The sequence below is a fragment of the Penicillium griseofulvum genome (genome assembly GCF_001561935.1).
Source record: "Penicillium griseofulvum strain PG3 chromosome Unknown contig_80, whole genome shotgun sequence".
NCBI lineage: Eukaryota > Fungi > Ascomycota > Eurotiomycetes > Eurotiales > Aspergillaceae > Penicillium > Penicillium griseofulvum.
In genome coordinates, this window is record NW_024467471.1 from 3,171,809 (window position 1) to 3,188,555 (window position 16,747).

The 16,747-nt window shown below is 47.5% G+C and overlaps 7 protein-coding genes across 7 annotated transcripts; 4 read left to right on the forward strand and 3 right to left on the reverse strand.

Moving 5' to 3' along the window:
• Positions 1 to 369: 369 nt before the first annotated feature.
• On the forward strand, positions 370 to 1,970 carry PGRI_021600 (fungal specific transcription factor domain-containing protein; the record flags this gene model as incomplete). Its single annotated transcript, XM_040789873.1, has 6 exons — positions 370 to 462; positions 516 to 640; positions 692 to 840; positions 893 to 1,068; positions 1,200 to 1,308; positions 1,405 to 1,970. The coding sequence occupies 6 exons, from the start codon at positions 370 to 372 to the stop codon at positions 1,968 to 1,970; spliced, it is 1,218 nt and encodes a 405-aa protein (XP_040646826.1).
• Positions 1,971 to 2,884: 914 nt separating this feature from the next.
• pan2n2 (poly(A)-specific ribonuclease) lies at positions 2,885 to 6,577 on the forward strand (the record flags this gene model as incomplete). Its single annotated transcript, XM_040789874.1, has 5 exons — positions 2,885 to 3,013; positions 3,080 to 3,157; positions 3,209 to 4,371; positions 4,424 to 5,542; positions 5,605 to 6,577. 5 exons carry the CDS (start codon positions 2,885 to 2,887, stop codon positions 6,575 to 6,577), a joined length of 3,462 nt encoding a protein of 1,153 aa, XP_040646827.1.
• Positions 6,578 to 7,699: 1,122 nt separating this feature from the next.
• On the forward strand, positions 7,700 to 8,992 carry PGRI_021620 (transcription factor domain-containing protein; the record flags this gene model as incomplete). The annotated part of the gene is made up of 1 exon (XM_040789875.1): positions 7,700 to 8,992. One exon carries the CDS (start codon positions 7,700 to 7,702, stop codon positions 8,990 to 8,992), a length of 1,293 nt encoding a protein of 430 aa, XP_040646828.1.
• A 574-nt stretch (positions 8,993 to 9,566) lies between these two features.
• PGRI_021630 (uncharacterized protein) lies at positions 9,567 to 10,064 on the reverse strand (the record flags this gene model as incomplete). Its single annotated transcript, XM_040789876.1, has 1 exon — positions 9,567 to 10,064. The coding sequence occupies one exon, from the start codon at positions 10,062 to 10,064 to the stop codon at positions 9,567 to 9,569; it is 498 nt and encodes a 165-aa protein (XP_040646829.1).
• A 540-nt stretch (positions 10,065 to 10,604) lies between these two features.
• On the forward strand, positions 10,605 to 11,690 carry PGRI_021640 (uncharacterized protein; the record flags this gene model as incomplete). The annotated part of the gene is made up of 2 exons (XM_040789877.1): positions 10,605 to 11,082; positions 11,146 to 11,690. 2 exons carry the CDS (start codon positions 10,605 to 10,607, stop codon positions 11,688 to 11,690), a joined length of 1,023 nt encoding a protein of 340 aa, XP_040646830.1.
• Positions 11,691 to 12,409: 719 nt separating this feature from the next.
• On the reverse strand, positions 12,410 to 14,686 carry PGRI_021650 (putative monooxygenase; the record flags this gene model as incomplete). The annotated part of the gene is made up of 8 exons (XM_040789878.1): positions 12,410 to 13,298; positions 13,380 to 13,553; positions 13,612 to 13,680; positions 13,734 to 13,874; positions 13,931 to 14,159; positions 14,239 to 14,364; positions 14,424 to 14,550; positions 14,603 to 14,686. 8 exons carry the CDS (start codon positions 14,684 to 14,686, stop codon positions 12,410 to 12,412), a joined length of 1,839 nt encoding a protein of 612 aa, XP_040646831.1.
• An 801-nt stretch (positions 14,687 to 15,487) lies between these two features.
• On the reverse strand, positions 15,488 to 16,552 carry PGRI_021660 (fumarylacetoacetate hydrolase family protein; the record flags this gene model as incomplete). The annotated part of the gene is made up of 4 exons (XM_040789879.1): positions 15,488 to 15,594; positions 15,650 to 16,019; positions 16,087 to 16,223; positions 16,276 to 16,552. The coding sequence occupies 4 exons, from the start codon at positions 16,550 to 16,552 to the stop codon at positions 15,488 to 15,490; spliced, it is 891 nt and encodes a 296-aa protein (XP_040646832.1).
• Positions 16,553 to 16,747: the final 195 nt, after the last annotated feature.

The following is a 16,747-nucleotide window of genomic DNA, read 5'->3' on the forward strand; positions in this document are numbered from 1 at the left end:
GGATCTACTTCCAATTTTCAATACCGGGCTGATCGATTACCTCAATGGACCTCAGTCAAAGAGCTCGTTGATAATGTTGCCGGAGTATCTTTTCCATCTTTGGAGGAATCACAGCACTTGCTTGATCAATTCCTTTTTTATCTCGGCGTGAGCCAGCACTTCTTTGACCCACGCTCTTTTTCGGACGATCTTATGTTGCTATTCCAGAGCCCAGAGACAAGGCAACAACAGCTAAACTCTCCTTGGTTTACAGAATATCTTTTAGTCATGGCTATGGCAAAACTTATGGATGTAAAAAGCCCGGCATTACAGACACCTGGAACGGACTTGTTTGCTGAAGCTTTGAAACGCCTTCCTCCGTTGCATCACATGGGTGGGGAAGGTGTTGTCGCTGTCGAGATATTGACACTAATTGCTACATATCTGCAGTGGTGTGACCGCAAGCATGATGCGTATCTCTATGTATGTTATGCAAGATCCACAAAGTTCCCGCGCATATTGTTGACATGTGGTAGATTGGACTCGCACTGCGGCTGGCTATTGCTCTTGGATGCAACCTGCGGGAAATCGATCAACGCTGCCTCCCTTCCCAGAGTGCCCACAGATTAAGGCTATGGTGGACAGTATATATGCTTGACAGGTAGGCATCTCTGGCAAATTTAGTGGTTTGGGACTCAACTTACAATTTTAGGCGCCTCTCTTCAGGCCTTGGACTAGCTGCAGGGGCCGATGAGCGACAGCTACGCACTGAACTCCCGCGAAATGCGATGGGATTCCAGTCACCAATTGCCCTTGCCATCAATGTTCGTATCGCGCGTGTCACTGATGATATAATGTCATGTAAGCTATACGCCGTTCAACTATTAACGCTGTGCTAATACACTCATAACAGCTCTATATGGCAATAAGTCAATCACTCAACTGGAACTGGTCCAAAAGATTCAGCAAATTCTCCAAGAGTTGCATGAAACCGGCCGGTCATTCCCCAAATCTTTAATGTTGGACTTCAATCGACCTTTACAATTGGTGACTCGTACAGGTGCATCATTGTACCTAATGCTTTTCCAGGTGAGACTGTCCACCTGAAGAACATACTATTATTATTGTGCCTGATTCGTTATTAGGCTATCATCCTATGTACACGGCCCATATTACTTCAAAGAGCGCGACTTGAAGCTCAGAACCAACAATTACCGCAGTCACCCGATCCAGCGCCTAGCATGCTACTGCGTCTCTGTGATACATGTGATGAGGCAGCTACGCGAAGTCTGGCAATACTTGAATCACTTCGTCGCCAGCAGACTATTCGTGAGTCTTTCTGGTGTTCTTCTCAACGAGTCTTTGTGTCCTATATTATATTTCGCATGTTTATCAAAACCAACGACTGACATATTATCTCCCCAGCCCGGTACGGCTTTTTCGATCTGGACGCAACATTCTCCGCTGCATTTGTGCTGGTCATGGTGGGCTTCCTGAACAAATCACAAAGCCAACCACCCCCAGCGCTTGAACAAGCCTTCAGAGTGCTCCAGTTTCTATCTGAGTCTGGAAATTCGGCTGCCAAGCGACGCCTGCAAGATATTGCACAGTCTTATTCGCATGTTTGGCCGGATCATGCTTTCAATGCGAATGTCTCACACAGCGATACAGCCCCCCAGAACAAGACTCAGCCACCGACAGCAAGTCCAGGCTCGAGACAAGATGCGTTGTTGACTTCCTCGGGTTCTCCACCATATATGGCTGTGGCCTCGAGTAGTCAGGGCGACCATCAAGACGAGATCAGATTACTTGAGCCATGGTCTAATATGGAAGCACCAGATGCGATGTTTGATATGCAGGGAGATTGGGATCTAGATCTTTCTGGGGAAGCAGAAGGAATTTATTCAAGTTTCCACAATCCGACATTGCCACTGACCGGGGTTGACTACATCGACTGGTTGGAGATTGAGAAAGTATTCAACGGCCCATAGAGCGGATAAAAGTTTCCTGCACAATGAAAGAATTATAGTTTGATAATAACTTCCCGAAATTGTCACAGACCTGGGGGAGAGAGGCAGAGACCCTTCTTTGTGAACAAATTCATCCGGCTTGTGTGGTTCGCTTGTCCGTACTATAACAGTCTTTTTTACCTGCAGGTTGTGGCTGTCAAACATAGCCACTGTAGATCAGACTCCAACGGCATATCCACTTTTTAGTTAGGCTTGTTTTTCTTCATGATATTTCCATTCAAAAATCCAATGGGAGAAAAACACTTTGAGTTATATAGAATATGGCGATTCTTTGTTCGTGACCTTAAATTAGTCGGCACATGTTTACACCTGGCATCTCCAGGATTAAACATAGATGGTCTTCTCTTCTAATGAGAGCCGATTTGTAGCTCTATTTCTACTCCCCTGTTGTTGAAACAGCCATTTCCTGCATATATAGCATTTCTCTAGGTCATCTGTCATCTTCACTGTAATCGATGAATGTTACAGGATTGGTCCCCATAGCCCTGGAGACTTGGCGATCTAAGGTTGCCTGCTGTCACGTGATTCATACCAACATCTCACCGTTCCTGTCCCTCGCCGGCATCATGCACCGCAGTTGGAGTCCGACCGTTCTTTATTTCGTCGCGTCAGGCATTTCGAGCCGAGCTTCGACTCTCACGTTTCGGGCCCTTTTGACTCCAAAATTCTCTGTGTCAAAACCCTACCGACAAATCGTCTGATAGCTTCCCCGCAATCGCGTCCCTCGCGCCGAACGATGCCCACACTCGCTGTGTTCCCACGTGGGTGAAGACATCAGTTTACACCAGGCCCTACTAGGCCGGCATATTAAGGAAAAGCGAGAACGCACACGATAATCACGGTATTGGAGTCGGCCCGCAGAGGCTACTGCAAGCATGGAGGCCGACTGGGATGAGCTGTCGCGTATCCCAATGCCGCCGCCGAGTCCACATGCTATGCCTACTGTGGCAACGGCGATGGCATTTGACGATATGATGGAGCTTCTATGGACGGGCAATGAATATGTGAGTGCTGGTCTCGGCTGGTAGATTTCCCAGGCGGGATGCTGATGAGTGTGTTCAATTCGCTAGGGTAGGGTCTCTTCCTTTTACGGGCCGGAGCTGCAACGTTATACCTCTGTTCGAGCGCATCCGGTTTCTGAGGGCTCGGTACGGCAAATAATATTCCATGAAAGAGGTGTGATTTCGCTATCATCAAAGAGTGTGCACATGATCACCCGACGGGGCTTGACACAGTGGCATCTTACTCACGACGAAATGGTTGATCTCCGCTGCATGAGCTTTACAGCCCAGACCAATCGAATCCTGGTTGCAGGCTCTCAGCGCGTGATGTTCACAGTGGATATTGACAAGGGCACAATCGTGGAGAAGCTGCCCACCGAGCACGGCTACACAATGATGAAAAAGAGTCGATATCTCTGTGCTGCAACAGATACTGGATCAGTCAATGCGCTCAGCCTCTTAGATTTCAGTGTTGTCAAGTCATGGAAAGCACATGGGACAGGTGTTAATGACATGGATGCGCGAAATGACCTACTGGTCACCTGTGGCTTCTCAGTTCGCCATCTCGGATCCCCAATTGTGGACCCTCTAGCCAACGTTTATGACCTGAAAACGTTAACACCATTGCCTCCGATCCCGTTCCATGCTGGAGCAGCATATGTGCGCATGCATCCCAAACTTCACACTACCAGCTTCGTGGCTTCACAAACAGGTCAACTCCAAGTGATAGATCTCATGAATCCGAATTCGGTCAACTTGAGACAAGCCAATGTGTCACTCGTGCTCGGTATTGACCTGTCACCGTCGGGAGAAGCATTGGTCATCAACGATGCCGAATGCTCCCTTCACCTATGGGGCTCACCGACCAAGGTTCATTTCAATGAACTGAGCAAGGAGACAGAATTTGCCGACGTTCCCACGCGGCCTCCTCAGATGGACTGGTCTCCTGAGACTCCATTGAACATGGTTGGGATGCCTTATTATCACGAGCGCCTCTTTTCGGCATGGCCAAGCCATTTGCTTTTTGAGGTTGGCAGTCCACCAGCTCCTTTGGATCAGTCCATGTTGCCATATTTACGTCCGGCAGAGATGGGACACCATGCTCCAAACCCGAGAAAGACTCGTCGATACCAAATAGAAAACACTCGCGCACTGACCACGGCAGAGCCAGCTCTTATTGCACCAAAGTTTCTCAGCGAAAAAGCTCGAGACTACAGCAATTCGGACGGCTTGGTTGGTGATGCTGCAGAGGCACTGGCAGGCGCTAAGATCAACGGAGAGAGCGATGACGACCCATTACTCAAATACAGCAACGTGGAGATCAAATACAGCCGATTTGGTGTAGATGACTTTGATTTCCGGTACGACTTCTGTTCCAATTCATTTGCTGCCCTTAGCTCACGTTCCATACAGCTTCTATAACAAGACTTCATTCTCCGGCCTTGAGACTCACATCGCCAACTCCTTTACCAACTCTCTTCTCCAACTTTTCAAATTCATCCCACTTTTCCGAAATCTTGCCCTTAATCATGCGGCGGGATCGTGCATATTTGAGCACTGTCTTTTATGTGAACTGGGCTATTTGTTCGACATGCTTGAAAAGGCAAGCGGCCAAAATTGTCAGGCCACCAACCTTCTCAAGACATTCAGTAGCTTCCGAGAAGCCTCAAATCTGGGTCTCTTGGAAGAGAATCTTACTAATAAGTCTCTTTCGACTGCGATCCAAGCAGTCAACCGTTTCTTCCTGACTCAAATAGCTCAAGACTTCCGGATGATTCAGCCTAATTCCGAAGAGCTCGATCAGCGCTTAGCCACCATTGCGTCCGAGTCTATTCGGTGTATGTTCTGCCAGAACGAAATTGTGCGCCCTGGCAATTCACTCGCCAATGAATTGATTTATCCGAATCTCGACATTAAACATGCACGACGCAATCCGCTATTCCGATTCTCCAATATCTTGCGCGCAAGCATTGAACGAGAGACACAGAACCGAGGATGGTGCAATTATTGTCGTCGCTACCAGCAAGTGACGATTCGTAAGACTATTCACCGCATGCCCTTGATTCTCGTGCTCAATGCCGCCCTGACCAACCCTCTTTGCCGTCGGCTTTGGGCAATCCCAGGGTGGTTGCCCGACGCCGTTGGCGTTCTCGTTGATGCTAGTGGACAGGTGATGTGCTTTGAGGGTGATGATCTTCGCCTCCGAATCCAAAATCAAACACCCGGGCTTGCGGTATATGATCTGGTTGGATTGGTTGCGGAGATTGACATCCCGGAACATCAAAAACCCCATCTGGTATCTTTCGTCAACGTCTCCATTTCAGCTCCGGAGTCCGAAGAACAAGGCAAATGGCACCTGTTCAATGACTTCTTGGTCACGGAAGTCGACAGAGACGAAGCACTCCGATTTACACAGCCTTGGAAACAACCTTGCGTGCTAGCTTACCAAGTAAGAGACCCACGGCATGTTGTCGATGACTCTTGGAAGAACCTCCTCGATAAAACGCTACTATTCCGCGAGTGGTCTTTGAAGTAAGTTTTCGAACATGATTACACTTGATGCTTGAATGTAAACGCTAACAATTGTTTTGTAGTGGCGGCCGTCAGGTTGAGTCATGTCAAACTCTCACCGAGGAGGAACAGCCACAGCCCGGGACACCTGTCGCACTGGATACCGAGTTTGTTGATCTCGAAAAAGCCGAGATTGATGTCAAAGCAGACGGATCACAGGAAATGGTGCGCCCCAACAAAAGCGGGCTGGCCCGCGTTTCTGTCTTGCGCGGCATGGGTGTTCAAGAAGGGGTTCCTTTCATTGATGACTATATCACCATCCGTGAGCCAATTGTGGACTATGTGACGCAGTATTCCGGCATCAAGCCTGGCGACCTGGATCCGCGCACTAGTGAACACAATCTTGTCCCACTTAAGGTTGCCTACAAGAAGCTTTGGCTGCTTCTAAACCTCGGCTGTGTATTTGTTGGTCACGGTCTGGCGTCTGATTTCCGCAAAATCAACATTCAAGTACCCAAGGCACAAACTGTTGACACACAATATCTCTTCTTCCACCCCGGGAAGAACCGCCGCCTCAGCCTCAGGTACCTAGCCTGGGCTGTCTTCAAGGAACATATCCAAGAGGAGCCTGCACCCGACGCCGTACAAGGCCATGACTCGATCGAGGATGCTCGCATGGCTTTGCGTCTCTGGAAAAAATTCCAGGAATACGAGGACGCAGGCATTGTCACACAAATGCTTGAAGAGATCTTCCGTGAGGGCTCGAAACTAGGATTCCGCCCACCTCCTAAAAATGGAGGCACCATCACTGTTCTCTCACGACCTGGCACCGCTGTCACCATGCAGAATGACAGCGGTCGCAACACACCTAGCACCCCGGACACACGGACCGTGGCGCCAATTGCCCCAACATCGGCCGCTCCCATCGGTGGACCACCCAGTGCCCCTACCACCCCTCGCCAGGCTTTCAGGCGATCAATTGCCTTGACCCCGAGCAACGGGAGCTTTTCTGGACCTGGCACCGGTGATTTCTTTGGAGGTAGTCCACTTCGATAGATGAATATTCTTAACTTTTTTCATTTGGCTCTCTTGGCTCGACATCATGTCGCAACGTATATCAAAACCGTAGGTAAGTTTAATGAATTGACATGGAATTTCCACTAGATATTATACTATTTAGATTGGAGTTGGAGTCTCCATATGAAGGAAAGTATTTGCCCTAATCCTGTTTTCCCCCCTCCCCCCGCTATAATTCCTCGGCCCCAGTCTTTTCCAACCGGGACACTTTGATTGGCCAGGATATCCCGGGGTAAGTGCCGAGCGGAGTATTTAGATGAAATGTTCCGCATGTCTGGGGAGAACTTCACTATTTTAAGTAGTTGACCATGAGCCCTTCAGTCGAGGCACAAGTTCAGGGCCGAAGTGCTTCGCAAGTGTGCGGTAGCTGCAAGAGGTAAGCTCTCTTACCTGCATGGGTTGATATTAATCTTACGCATATTTTAGACTGAAAAGAAAATGTGAGGAATGAACGTTTAGATAATTGGTGCAGGACTCATCATGTCTCAGGTGATCGGAAACAGCCAAGTTGCTCGAGATGTCAACTCAGCGGACTCGAGTGCCAATATGGGCAAATCAAGAGGCGACCGGGGCCCGCAAAGGGCTCCATCAAGTCTCGGACAAGTTTTCTACTTGATAAAGTCCGTAAGTGATTGTGAAGTGTTCCTTAGGATTGGGCTTTCTCTAATCCCCAATATCAAGGTCATTTGGAAGACACACTTCAAAGCCTGGTAGAAGGAGGCAATGCATCTGCTCTGCCATATTCTCCACCGACGCAGAACTATTCCTCATTATTTGACGCAGATGGATGGGACTCATTTGGCACTGAACTACCATCCAATTTCCAACCTGAGACAAATGGAGATGTTCAGAATTATTCCCAAGGACCAAACAACAATCTTCTTCCATCCATTATAACGCCAGATCAGCAGGAATCTCCGCCAAGCTCAATTATCTCCAAGGAAAGCCATATTCACCATATCCCGGACCAAACTACTGTTAGCATGAATGCAGAAGAGAAGGATACTTTGTATGGGACCTACATGCGCTTAACTCTGCACAGCCAGGCTGATCAAAAACAGATTGCACCTATATTTCGAGCATATTCAACCCGTCTTTCCGATGTTCCGTAAATCTCTATTCTACGACGACCTATCTACGAATATGATCCCACCAGCTCTCCTGTTTTCGATGTTTGCAGTTTCTTCCAGATTCGCCGGCACAAGCTGTTACGCTGGCTCAGGCTCTTCTACTCAACCGCAGGATTACTTCGATGCTGCTTATAAAGGATTCCGTCAGGAAATGGATCGGAATCGACCAGTGGAGTTGAATGACGTCAAAGCCGCATGTCTCCTCGCATTATATGACTACACATCAGCGCCCAGCCGTCGGGCATGGCTGCTTGTTCGAGATGCCATGAGTCTCGCTCTGGCTGCCCGGCTACACGAGATCGACAGCCTAGACTCCTCACTAGAATTCTCCGATTCTGAAAAGGAAGAGCGACGATTTGTGTGGTGGACAGTTTGGAAGTTAGACTGCACCGTCAACGTCTCAACGGTGACACCTTTCGGGATCGATTGTCGCATGGTAGGAACTGCCTTGGTGTCGACGACTGTTCAAAACTTCACAGCCAACGCCTTGGGGCCAATCGTACCGGTGATTCCAGAAATGGACCCAGTCAAGTCTTGGAGTTCGATTTTGGCGCCCAATTTACAGGATACCGGAGATGGGTTCAACACCCACTTATATGCGGTATCCTTGTTACGCGCAGTCTCCGAATGCCAACAGCGCCTCAGTGCGAAGCTTTGCCCCGAAGAGATTTCCCGGGCAGATACCCTCAATCGCATACTATCCTCCCTCCATCTCATTTTACCGGACTATTTCTTCAGTCCAACTAAGCGCCTTATGGAGCAGGAACACGCACACAGATTACGACTTGAGACTAATATCATGCTGAACACGTTCGTCTATTTCTCTCTTTACTTACTTCATTTGCTGACCTGTCAAACCACTAGTGCGCGCCTTATTTTACATGAACCTACCAAGCAGATTGTGACAGGGATGGATATTCCGTCAGATTCAACATCGACCTCTCTGAAAAGCTGGAAAGATAGCATTGGATTCGCACGAAAAATCGCTTCCCTCTTTGACCATTGGCAATTCAGCTATTCTGCGTACGCTGACCCGGTTATCAGCTGTGCCCTATGGCATGCTTACTGCGGACTGAGACTCTACGGTATGTCCGGACTGGATGAATCCGTTTCCAGTTTAAGCTCCCCGGCAGGGATCAGTCTTGAGAAGTTAAGACTATCTCTGGAGAGCTTTACGCCATGGTGGCCAATTGCACGAGTGCTCAGAGGTATGCAGAAATCTGCACAAAATGATGTTTCTATCAATTCCGAAAACTCAGGCTAATTTTATTAACATCTAGACTCCCTTCAAGCTCTCCCAGCACGGAACTGGTCTTTTGTTGATATTAGCAAGCTAGTCTCCCTAATCGCACTCTCTAGAAAGGCGTTCAATCCTTACAGAAGAGATTCGGAAAAGGTTGATGTCACATTCCTTTTGGGTTATCAATAATGTTTGTACAAATCATGTCATGTATAACTTTCGTTCCTTTCCGAGTACACCCAAATACCAGCACCGCCTTTATCAGTACTTCGAGTTATTTGCCTGCCGCATTGGTGATGGCCGTAAATAGATGCGAGTCAGGTACATCCTTTCTATCCTAAACATTGTATTGTATAGAAAGGTTTCTTCCAGTATTCCTAGCCGAGAAGTCCCCCTCGTTAGTAGAATATCCAATCACTTGTACGATTAAAATATATCAATTTGCAGAGGAATCCAATATGTACAGCAGACGCTAGTTTAGATGCTGATATCATGTCTAAACCAAGCACGACCGCAACCGCTGATACACCTCAAAAGGATGTCATCGGAATACCCAAAATCCTCCCTGAACCAAACATCAAGCCATGTGTAGTATCATTCAAATAAAAACCAGTAGCGAACCAAAAAGGAGCATAATCAGTCCAAGGCCAGACTTGGGGATTGGCTGATTCGTGATCGCAACATTTGGGGAAGTCGAGGCAGCAGATGGGGCTGTACCAGTAGGGGTGCTAGTAGGAGTACTAGTGGGAGTACTAGTCGCAGTTCTCGATGGAGCGGACGTAGAGCACGCAGTCTCATTAAAATTTCCCGGTTCGCAGAAGCCCAAATTACAGAAGATGGGAAATTCGTTAGGGTTCTGGCTCTTGATGCAATCCGAGAGCTTGACGGTGTCCTGTCCGTTGGCGAGACAGTAGATACCACAGCCGTCGTCATATTTGGAGACTGGGGCGTCATTGCAGCAGTCTTTCATCACTTTGGTCATGTTCCCACCGGGCATAGTTGCACAGGCGTCCGCGGGAATCTGCCAGAAGCCAGGGCGGACGCTGCAGGCATCTCTGGTTCTGTTTAGGGCCGCATCGGTAGGTACGAATGACATTTTGAATAGGGATTTTGGAATTTGGGAGAAGAGAGAATAGACAAAAGATCAAGTTCCCCGCGTTGTGTCAATGAGGCTCGGCGGGAGTAGGTAGGCGCCTACTGAAACTGGACCCCACATTGCCTGATACTCAGCCCCCAAGGTCTAAGAATATGTTTCCCTAGATGTCTTGGTGGAGAGGTGGCATCTTTCCTGTCATATTTCCAAGGCGTACCCCAGAACGGCGTTCGAGTCCATGATCAGCAAAACTCAGAAACAGTCACTCTAGCAGGTGATGAACGTAAAATGTGCCCAACGAATTTATTGCCATGCCTATTTTGACGCCTGCTGCAATGCAAGTGAGAGAGATTAGTTCAAACTAATTAATGATATACGCAATGGAAGAGAGAATGATTGACAAATTGTGATTCTCATCGGCGGCTGAACAAGATACTCCGCATCGGCGGAATAGTGGAATCAGCCCGATATGTTGAAATATAAATACCCCAAAGATGAGACTTAATTCAAATAGTAACAAATCAAAATCCATACAAATCAAAAATGCCTCCTGGTCGTATTCCCCCCGTTTCAAACAATCCCGAGAAAATCCAACTCGAACGCCTTAGCCATGTGTTGTTTTCACATCCCGATCTAGAAAAGTTCAACACTTTCGCAGTCGACTTTGGCTTTGAAGTTGTCGAGAAAACCGAGTCTGTCATTTGCTATCGTGGTTGGGGCCAAGACACCATTTCCTACGTCGCCCTCCCTGGCGATGCCAACGATGATGGTTTTAAAGGCGCTGCTTTCATCGCCAAAACCGAAGCCGATTTCAATAAAAGTGCCGCTCTCCCAGGAGCGTCTCCTATCCAAGACCATAAAAGACCCGGCGGCGGCAAGATCGTGACTATCCCTTCACCTTCTGGTGCAGCTATCCACGTTATTTGGGGCCAGCAGGATCGACCCAAGCCCGAAGCTCCAGTCAGTCATACCGAGGTTCATAAGGGAGCGTACAATACGACATTGAAGAAAGAAAGAAAGGGTTCGTTTCCCATTCCCCTACGATATAACGTGTGAATATCAACTAACGCTATTTGCTTGATAGGAGAATTCCAGCGATTCAAACTCGGACCTGCCATGATACACAAGCTTGGACACTATGGCTATATGACCAAGATGTTTGATGAGGACATCGAATTTTACACCAGCAATTTCAACTTCGTCCCGTCCGATATCCTGTATGAGGAGATCGATGGGCAAGAGATTGATACTTTAACGTTCATGCATCTCGATCATGGCTCGATTTACACCGACCACCATACACTCTTCCTCAACCGGGTCCCTGCAACTTACCCAGTAAATTATCGTGTCCACCATTGCTCTTTTGAGGTGGAGGACTTTGATACCCAGCTACTTGGACATGAATACCTGCTCAGCAAGGGCCACAAACTTGTGTGGGGTGTTGGACGGCACGTTCTCGGATCTCAGATCTTCGACTACTGGCAAGATCCTAGTGGTTATAGCATTGAACACTATGCCGATGGTGATGTGGTTAATGAGGATAATCCTACAGGGAGATTCCAAAGTGAGGGTGCAGCTTCGATGTACATCTGGGGTCCCATCAGGCCTCTAACAGGTGTTGCGCAGTAGAGAATGACGATTTGTTCAGTGGAATATGAGTTTATAGTAGCTTATTGGTCGGAATTATTGAACATATTGATTTGAAGTGACTAAACTATGTATAATTCTTAGTATATCGGTGTGATGCTTTTGTATGTATCCATGCAAATGTTCATTCGCCATCGTTATCGAGTGTTGTACATGTTCTCCTTGTCTCGAGTGAAAAGAAAACGTGCGGTCACAACAAACTAATGAATGTTAGTGAGGAAGTATACCACAAATTCGGATGATAAAGTGCAATATCTGTGCTAGATTATTGTATACAGAGTGAATGATAATCTAGATACAAGATAGTATAGAGCCAAACTCATAGGTATTCGATGGCCAATTCACGCCAGTTGACTAACGAAATGGGCGCTGTAACATATCGCACATCATTTAAGATTGCAGAAAACCTCCAGCACGCAATTGCAAGCCCCCACAGCAATAAAATGAAGGGCGTATAATGGAGAAGCCCATATAAAAAAAAGCTGGGGTCCCGTGTCTCGACAGGGCACCGGGGTATGTCTTCGCCCTCGGCGGGATAACTAGTCCTCCCGCTCCCCACACCCCAGCCTGATATCCATTGATGTCCGAATTATATGCAGTAAAGAACAAAAGCAGCAGAATCTCGCAAAAGACCTCGGTCTTCAGACAGGAACAAAAAAGAAAAAAACTAGCAAAGTTTAAATACGAGACATTCCAGATGTCTAGACCCCAAAGTAGTCTTTCGCATGTTGTAGGTTGGCCTTCAGTCCTCTCAGGTCAGATGCAACTGAGTGAATGAAGAAGTCAGGACGCAGGATAACGTATTTTGCCGAAGATGGCACCCGGCTCTGGAGAGCGTCTTTGTTGTAGGCAAGGACCGGGGTAATATCAGCTTGTTCCAAAGCATCCGCTGAACAAGGGTTCCATGCTGTCACCCCATTTTTGCTCGTCAGATTTCCTCCTGTCAAATTGATGTAGGTAATGTTTTCTGAAGCCAATAGATCACCTGGAATCTTCAACTCTTCAACCGCGGTATCCACCGAAGCAGGGTCAAAGTCCGATGCTTTTTTAACCAACACCAAGACAGCGATATGAGATCTGTCTCGCAATAGGACCTCATCAGACAATTGAGGCAGATCTTTCCCTTGCTGCTGTACCCACACTTGTGCTATCTTTTGTCCCCCGCCCGCAGACTGCAGAAAGAAACCATCGGGACATGTGGTAGAGTTGTAGATCAACTTGTCCTTAAACGCTCGGCGAGTGCGAATCTTTGCCCCGCCTGGTAACCACCAAAGCAGACGCATACAGAACCTGTAAATGCTTTCACGCCACCCAAAGCCCATATTTGCGATGGACCCATTAAGCTTGGTAGATAGGGTAGCGGCTTCCCAAGCATGGCGACGTTCCTGACTCCACCCTTGTAAAATGCGTTCGCGGACCGCGCCAGTTACACCCAGACGGATCATCATAGATAATCGCCAGCCGAGGCCTTGGGCGTCTCGGATGCCGGTTGCAATGCCCTGGCCACCGAAGGGAGGGAAGACGTGCGCAGCGTCACCAATAAGCATGGTTTGGCGGCAGTACCATCGGTTTACAACCTTGGTCGCGAATCTGGACATCGAGTAATTCAATTAGTACACTGACTTGCCATTGAGGATCCATTGAGTGAATTGGGAGGATTACTCGGCTTACCTGAATGGACGACACCGGAGGACTTTTATGCAATCTCTTGGATATGCGACTGTGAGCCCTTTCAGTTTCGATGAGAATTGAGAGCCTGGGAGGTTCATCCAAGGCTCAAACTGGTTCCAAAAATCTTGTTCGCAATCTTCGGGCTCTTTCTCATTTCCGATAGAGTATTCATGTCTATAGCAGATTAGATATGCCATAATCATCTACACTCGCTTTGCAGAAATATTCTTACCTCCAGAACCGGGCACCCTTCGGTCCAAATCTTCCGCTGACTGCTGGTCGATGTGTGTCATTACAGAAGCTTTTCGACGATTAGCATGCATGATCAGATTGCTTGTGCACAAAAGAACCTACTGGAACCCCTTGGGCCAGAACGTGCTGTGCACCTGCTCTGGCGTATATCCTAGTTCCCACAGAGGGAAGTCGGGATGAGTCTTGGGAGTGGGTAAGTCCACCTCGAGGTTTATCGCAATCCAAGTGCCAACGTATGGCCAGCTTCATGATGTAGTCAGAATATGTACCAACAGTGCGATAGGTATAACCCAACTTACACGGCGTCCACTTGTTTGATTCCTTCTGGCTCAAGGAATCGTTTTCTCACAATGCCGCGCTTCCCATCAGCCCCCACGAGCCAAGATGTTCGAATGTATTGAAGTGTGCCATCCGCAGTGCGATATTCGATTATTGTATGATCCTCGTTTTCAATGCGGCTGAGAACCTCGCAGCCAACACGGAGATCGCAAGCTGGAATAGTCTTGATAAGTGCTCGAATTTCGCGTTCTGCAAATGTCAGTCAATGATTATACAGAAACACCAGACTTCCCCGTTATTCCCCGTTATTAAAGCGTATAGAACTGACCATAGTTTGGTTGGAACTGGGTAATATTTTGTGAAAGTGATTGTTCCGCCCAGTCAGGCATCAAGTCGAAAATCATGAACGGACGTTGTCGGAAGTTTCCAGCGTGGAAATTGAGCGCACCGATATCTGAGGGAGAGATTGATGTCAGATGTTGATTTTTATTTCATATTGATGTTCAAACTCACCACTTCCAATTCTTTTAGTCAACCCTTCCCCAATTCCGACCTGGTATGAAATTCGAACGGCATCGCCATTCACAACAATTCCGCGAGGGTCCTCACAGACTTCTTTGTCTTTTTCGAGAATGACCACCTAGGCTTAATAGTCAGCATCTGCGGCGATATTGGGCACCGGTACAACTGACCTTGATCCCCATGCGACCCAAAAGAGCTCCCAGGACGAGACCGCTGGGTCCGGCTCCGACAATGAGAACATCGGTTGTCTCCATTATTGAGCTCAAGAAATAACAGTACAAACTGAGTGAACAGATTGCTAGAAGAGAAAGACGAATACGTGAGACTGCGGTGACTTGATTAACTCAAGCTCATATATGCAAAGGAAGTCAAGCTATCCCGGCATTAAAGCGGAGATAAACATTATAAACAGGGACGTCGGGTTACGAAGACATTCCCTTGCCCAATTGTTGTTATTAGAGCTCTCCAATCTAAGCGGAAAATCTTACCAGCTCAGTTGTCGCGCAACAGCTTTGCATTTTCCCGCATGATCCAGCGCGATATCTAGTTCGGCCGACGGTCCCACATGGAGATCACCTACAGGGGCAATGCAACATTTCAATGCAAATTAATTATTAGATATGTTGGTTTTTTTTCTCCAGAACTACCCTCCGCGCCGCTAGCTAACTAAGTAATTAATAAATTAAGTTGTGGGGGAAATAAATAGTTGCTATCAATATGCTGCTGCATCAACATGGGCAGTCCATGGGCATCTTGGATTTCCTATCTAGGTAGAGCCCACAACATCCAACCCTATCGAAAGAAAGCTATTTGTACCTCCATCACAATTTCGTGTCCATGGTATAGTCAGAACTACATCTAAGTCAGGCCAAGTATTTATTCACGGAAAATGTGGCCCTATCGACTTTTAACCCCCGAGGCACCTTCTTTTATCCATTGCATGAACAAGTTACAATCAAGATACGATATATAGCCAGGGAAAGGATTCGTAAGAAAGTTTTAATTTATAGTATTCCAGTAGTCTAATTCGATTGACCATATATTGAGCCTTGACCTCAAACAAAGTCAACCCCGTTCTTTAAAGTACCAATCTGCGACACGCTGATGTTCATCTGAGTACCAGGTCTGATGAACTGAGGAGGGCTGAGACCGTTTCCGACGCCTAGTAATGGTCAGCATGGATCCTTTGAAAGTATAAAACTCGAATGTCAACGTACCTCCAGGAGTCCCTGTCATGATAATGCTTCCTTTCTGCAAGGTGGTACCCGTCGACAGATAGGAGACCAAAGCAGCACAGTCAAATACCAAATCCGAAACAAGAGTGTCTTGGCGAAGCTCTCCATCAATCTTAGTCTGTAGGCGAAGCTCACTCGGGTCCTTAATAAGATCCCTCCGTACAAGGCAGGGGCCCAGAGGTGCGAATGTATCGAACCCCTTAGAGAACCCCCACTGAGGAACTGGACCTGCAATAGTGCGGTCGATCTGTAGCTTACGGGATGAAACATCATTTCCAACCGTATAGGCAGCTACATAACTGAGCGCATCCTCTTTGCTGACATCCTTAGCATCTTGTCCCATCACAAGGCACTAGAAATTGTACACATATGATCAGTAATTGTCGGACGCTTTTGGAAGGGTTTTGTATAAGACTTACCAACTCTCCTTCATAGTCTGCCTGCTCATCTTGGGCGATCTTAGGGATCTTCACATTCACGTTGTGGTCAGTGACCGTTGTATTCGGCTTAAAGAAGATAGATGGCGTGGGTGGAGTCGAACGTCCGGTCTCGCGGACTATGTGGACCGTTAGTCTTGGCTTTATGTCACAGGACTATCGAATACCTACTGTGTGTGAGGTAGTTGAGTCCAACGCAACGCAGGATGGGGATATCCTGCGGAGTTAAAGGGCCAAGAAGTTTCGACACAGTCACAACTTCATCAGTGACATAAGTTTCACCGGTAGTGTTATAGATATCTGAGCCGGTGATCACTTTGGCTTGCAGCTTGGTTTCTTCTGTAGTATCTCCAAGATCGAAGTCCGGCGATGGCATCACCGGCTCACCAAGCAATGTGCGTCCATCTGTAGCGACGAATCGGATCAAACGTTCCCAGGAAACAGACATAATTATTGGGAGTTGAAGGAATTGAGGTGAGTGAATTGAAGATATCGGCAGAGAGCACCGGATTAGATTTCAATTTAAATAAAAGCCACCAGTCCTTGTCGTGACCCCTTCCATCAATTTCGGACTAACAATCTCGGCCGTGAGGGCTAATAATTCATGGCAGTTCACCTATTCCGACGGCGATGCGGCAGATCT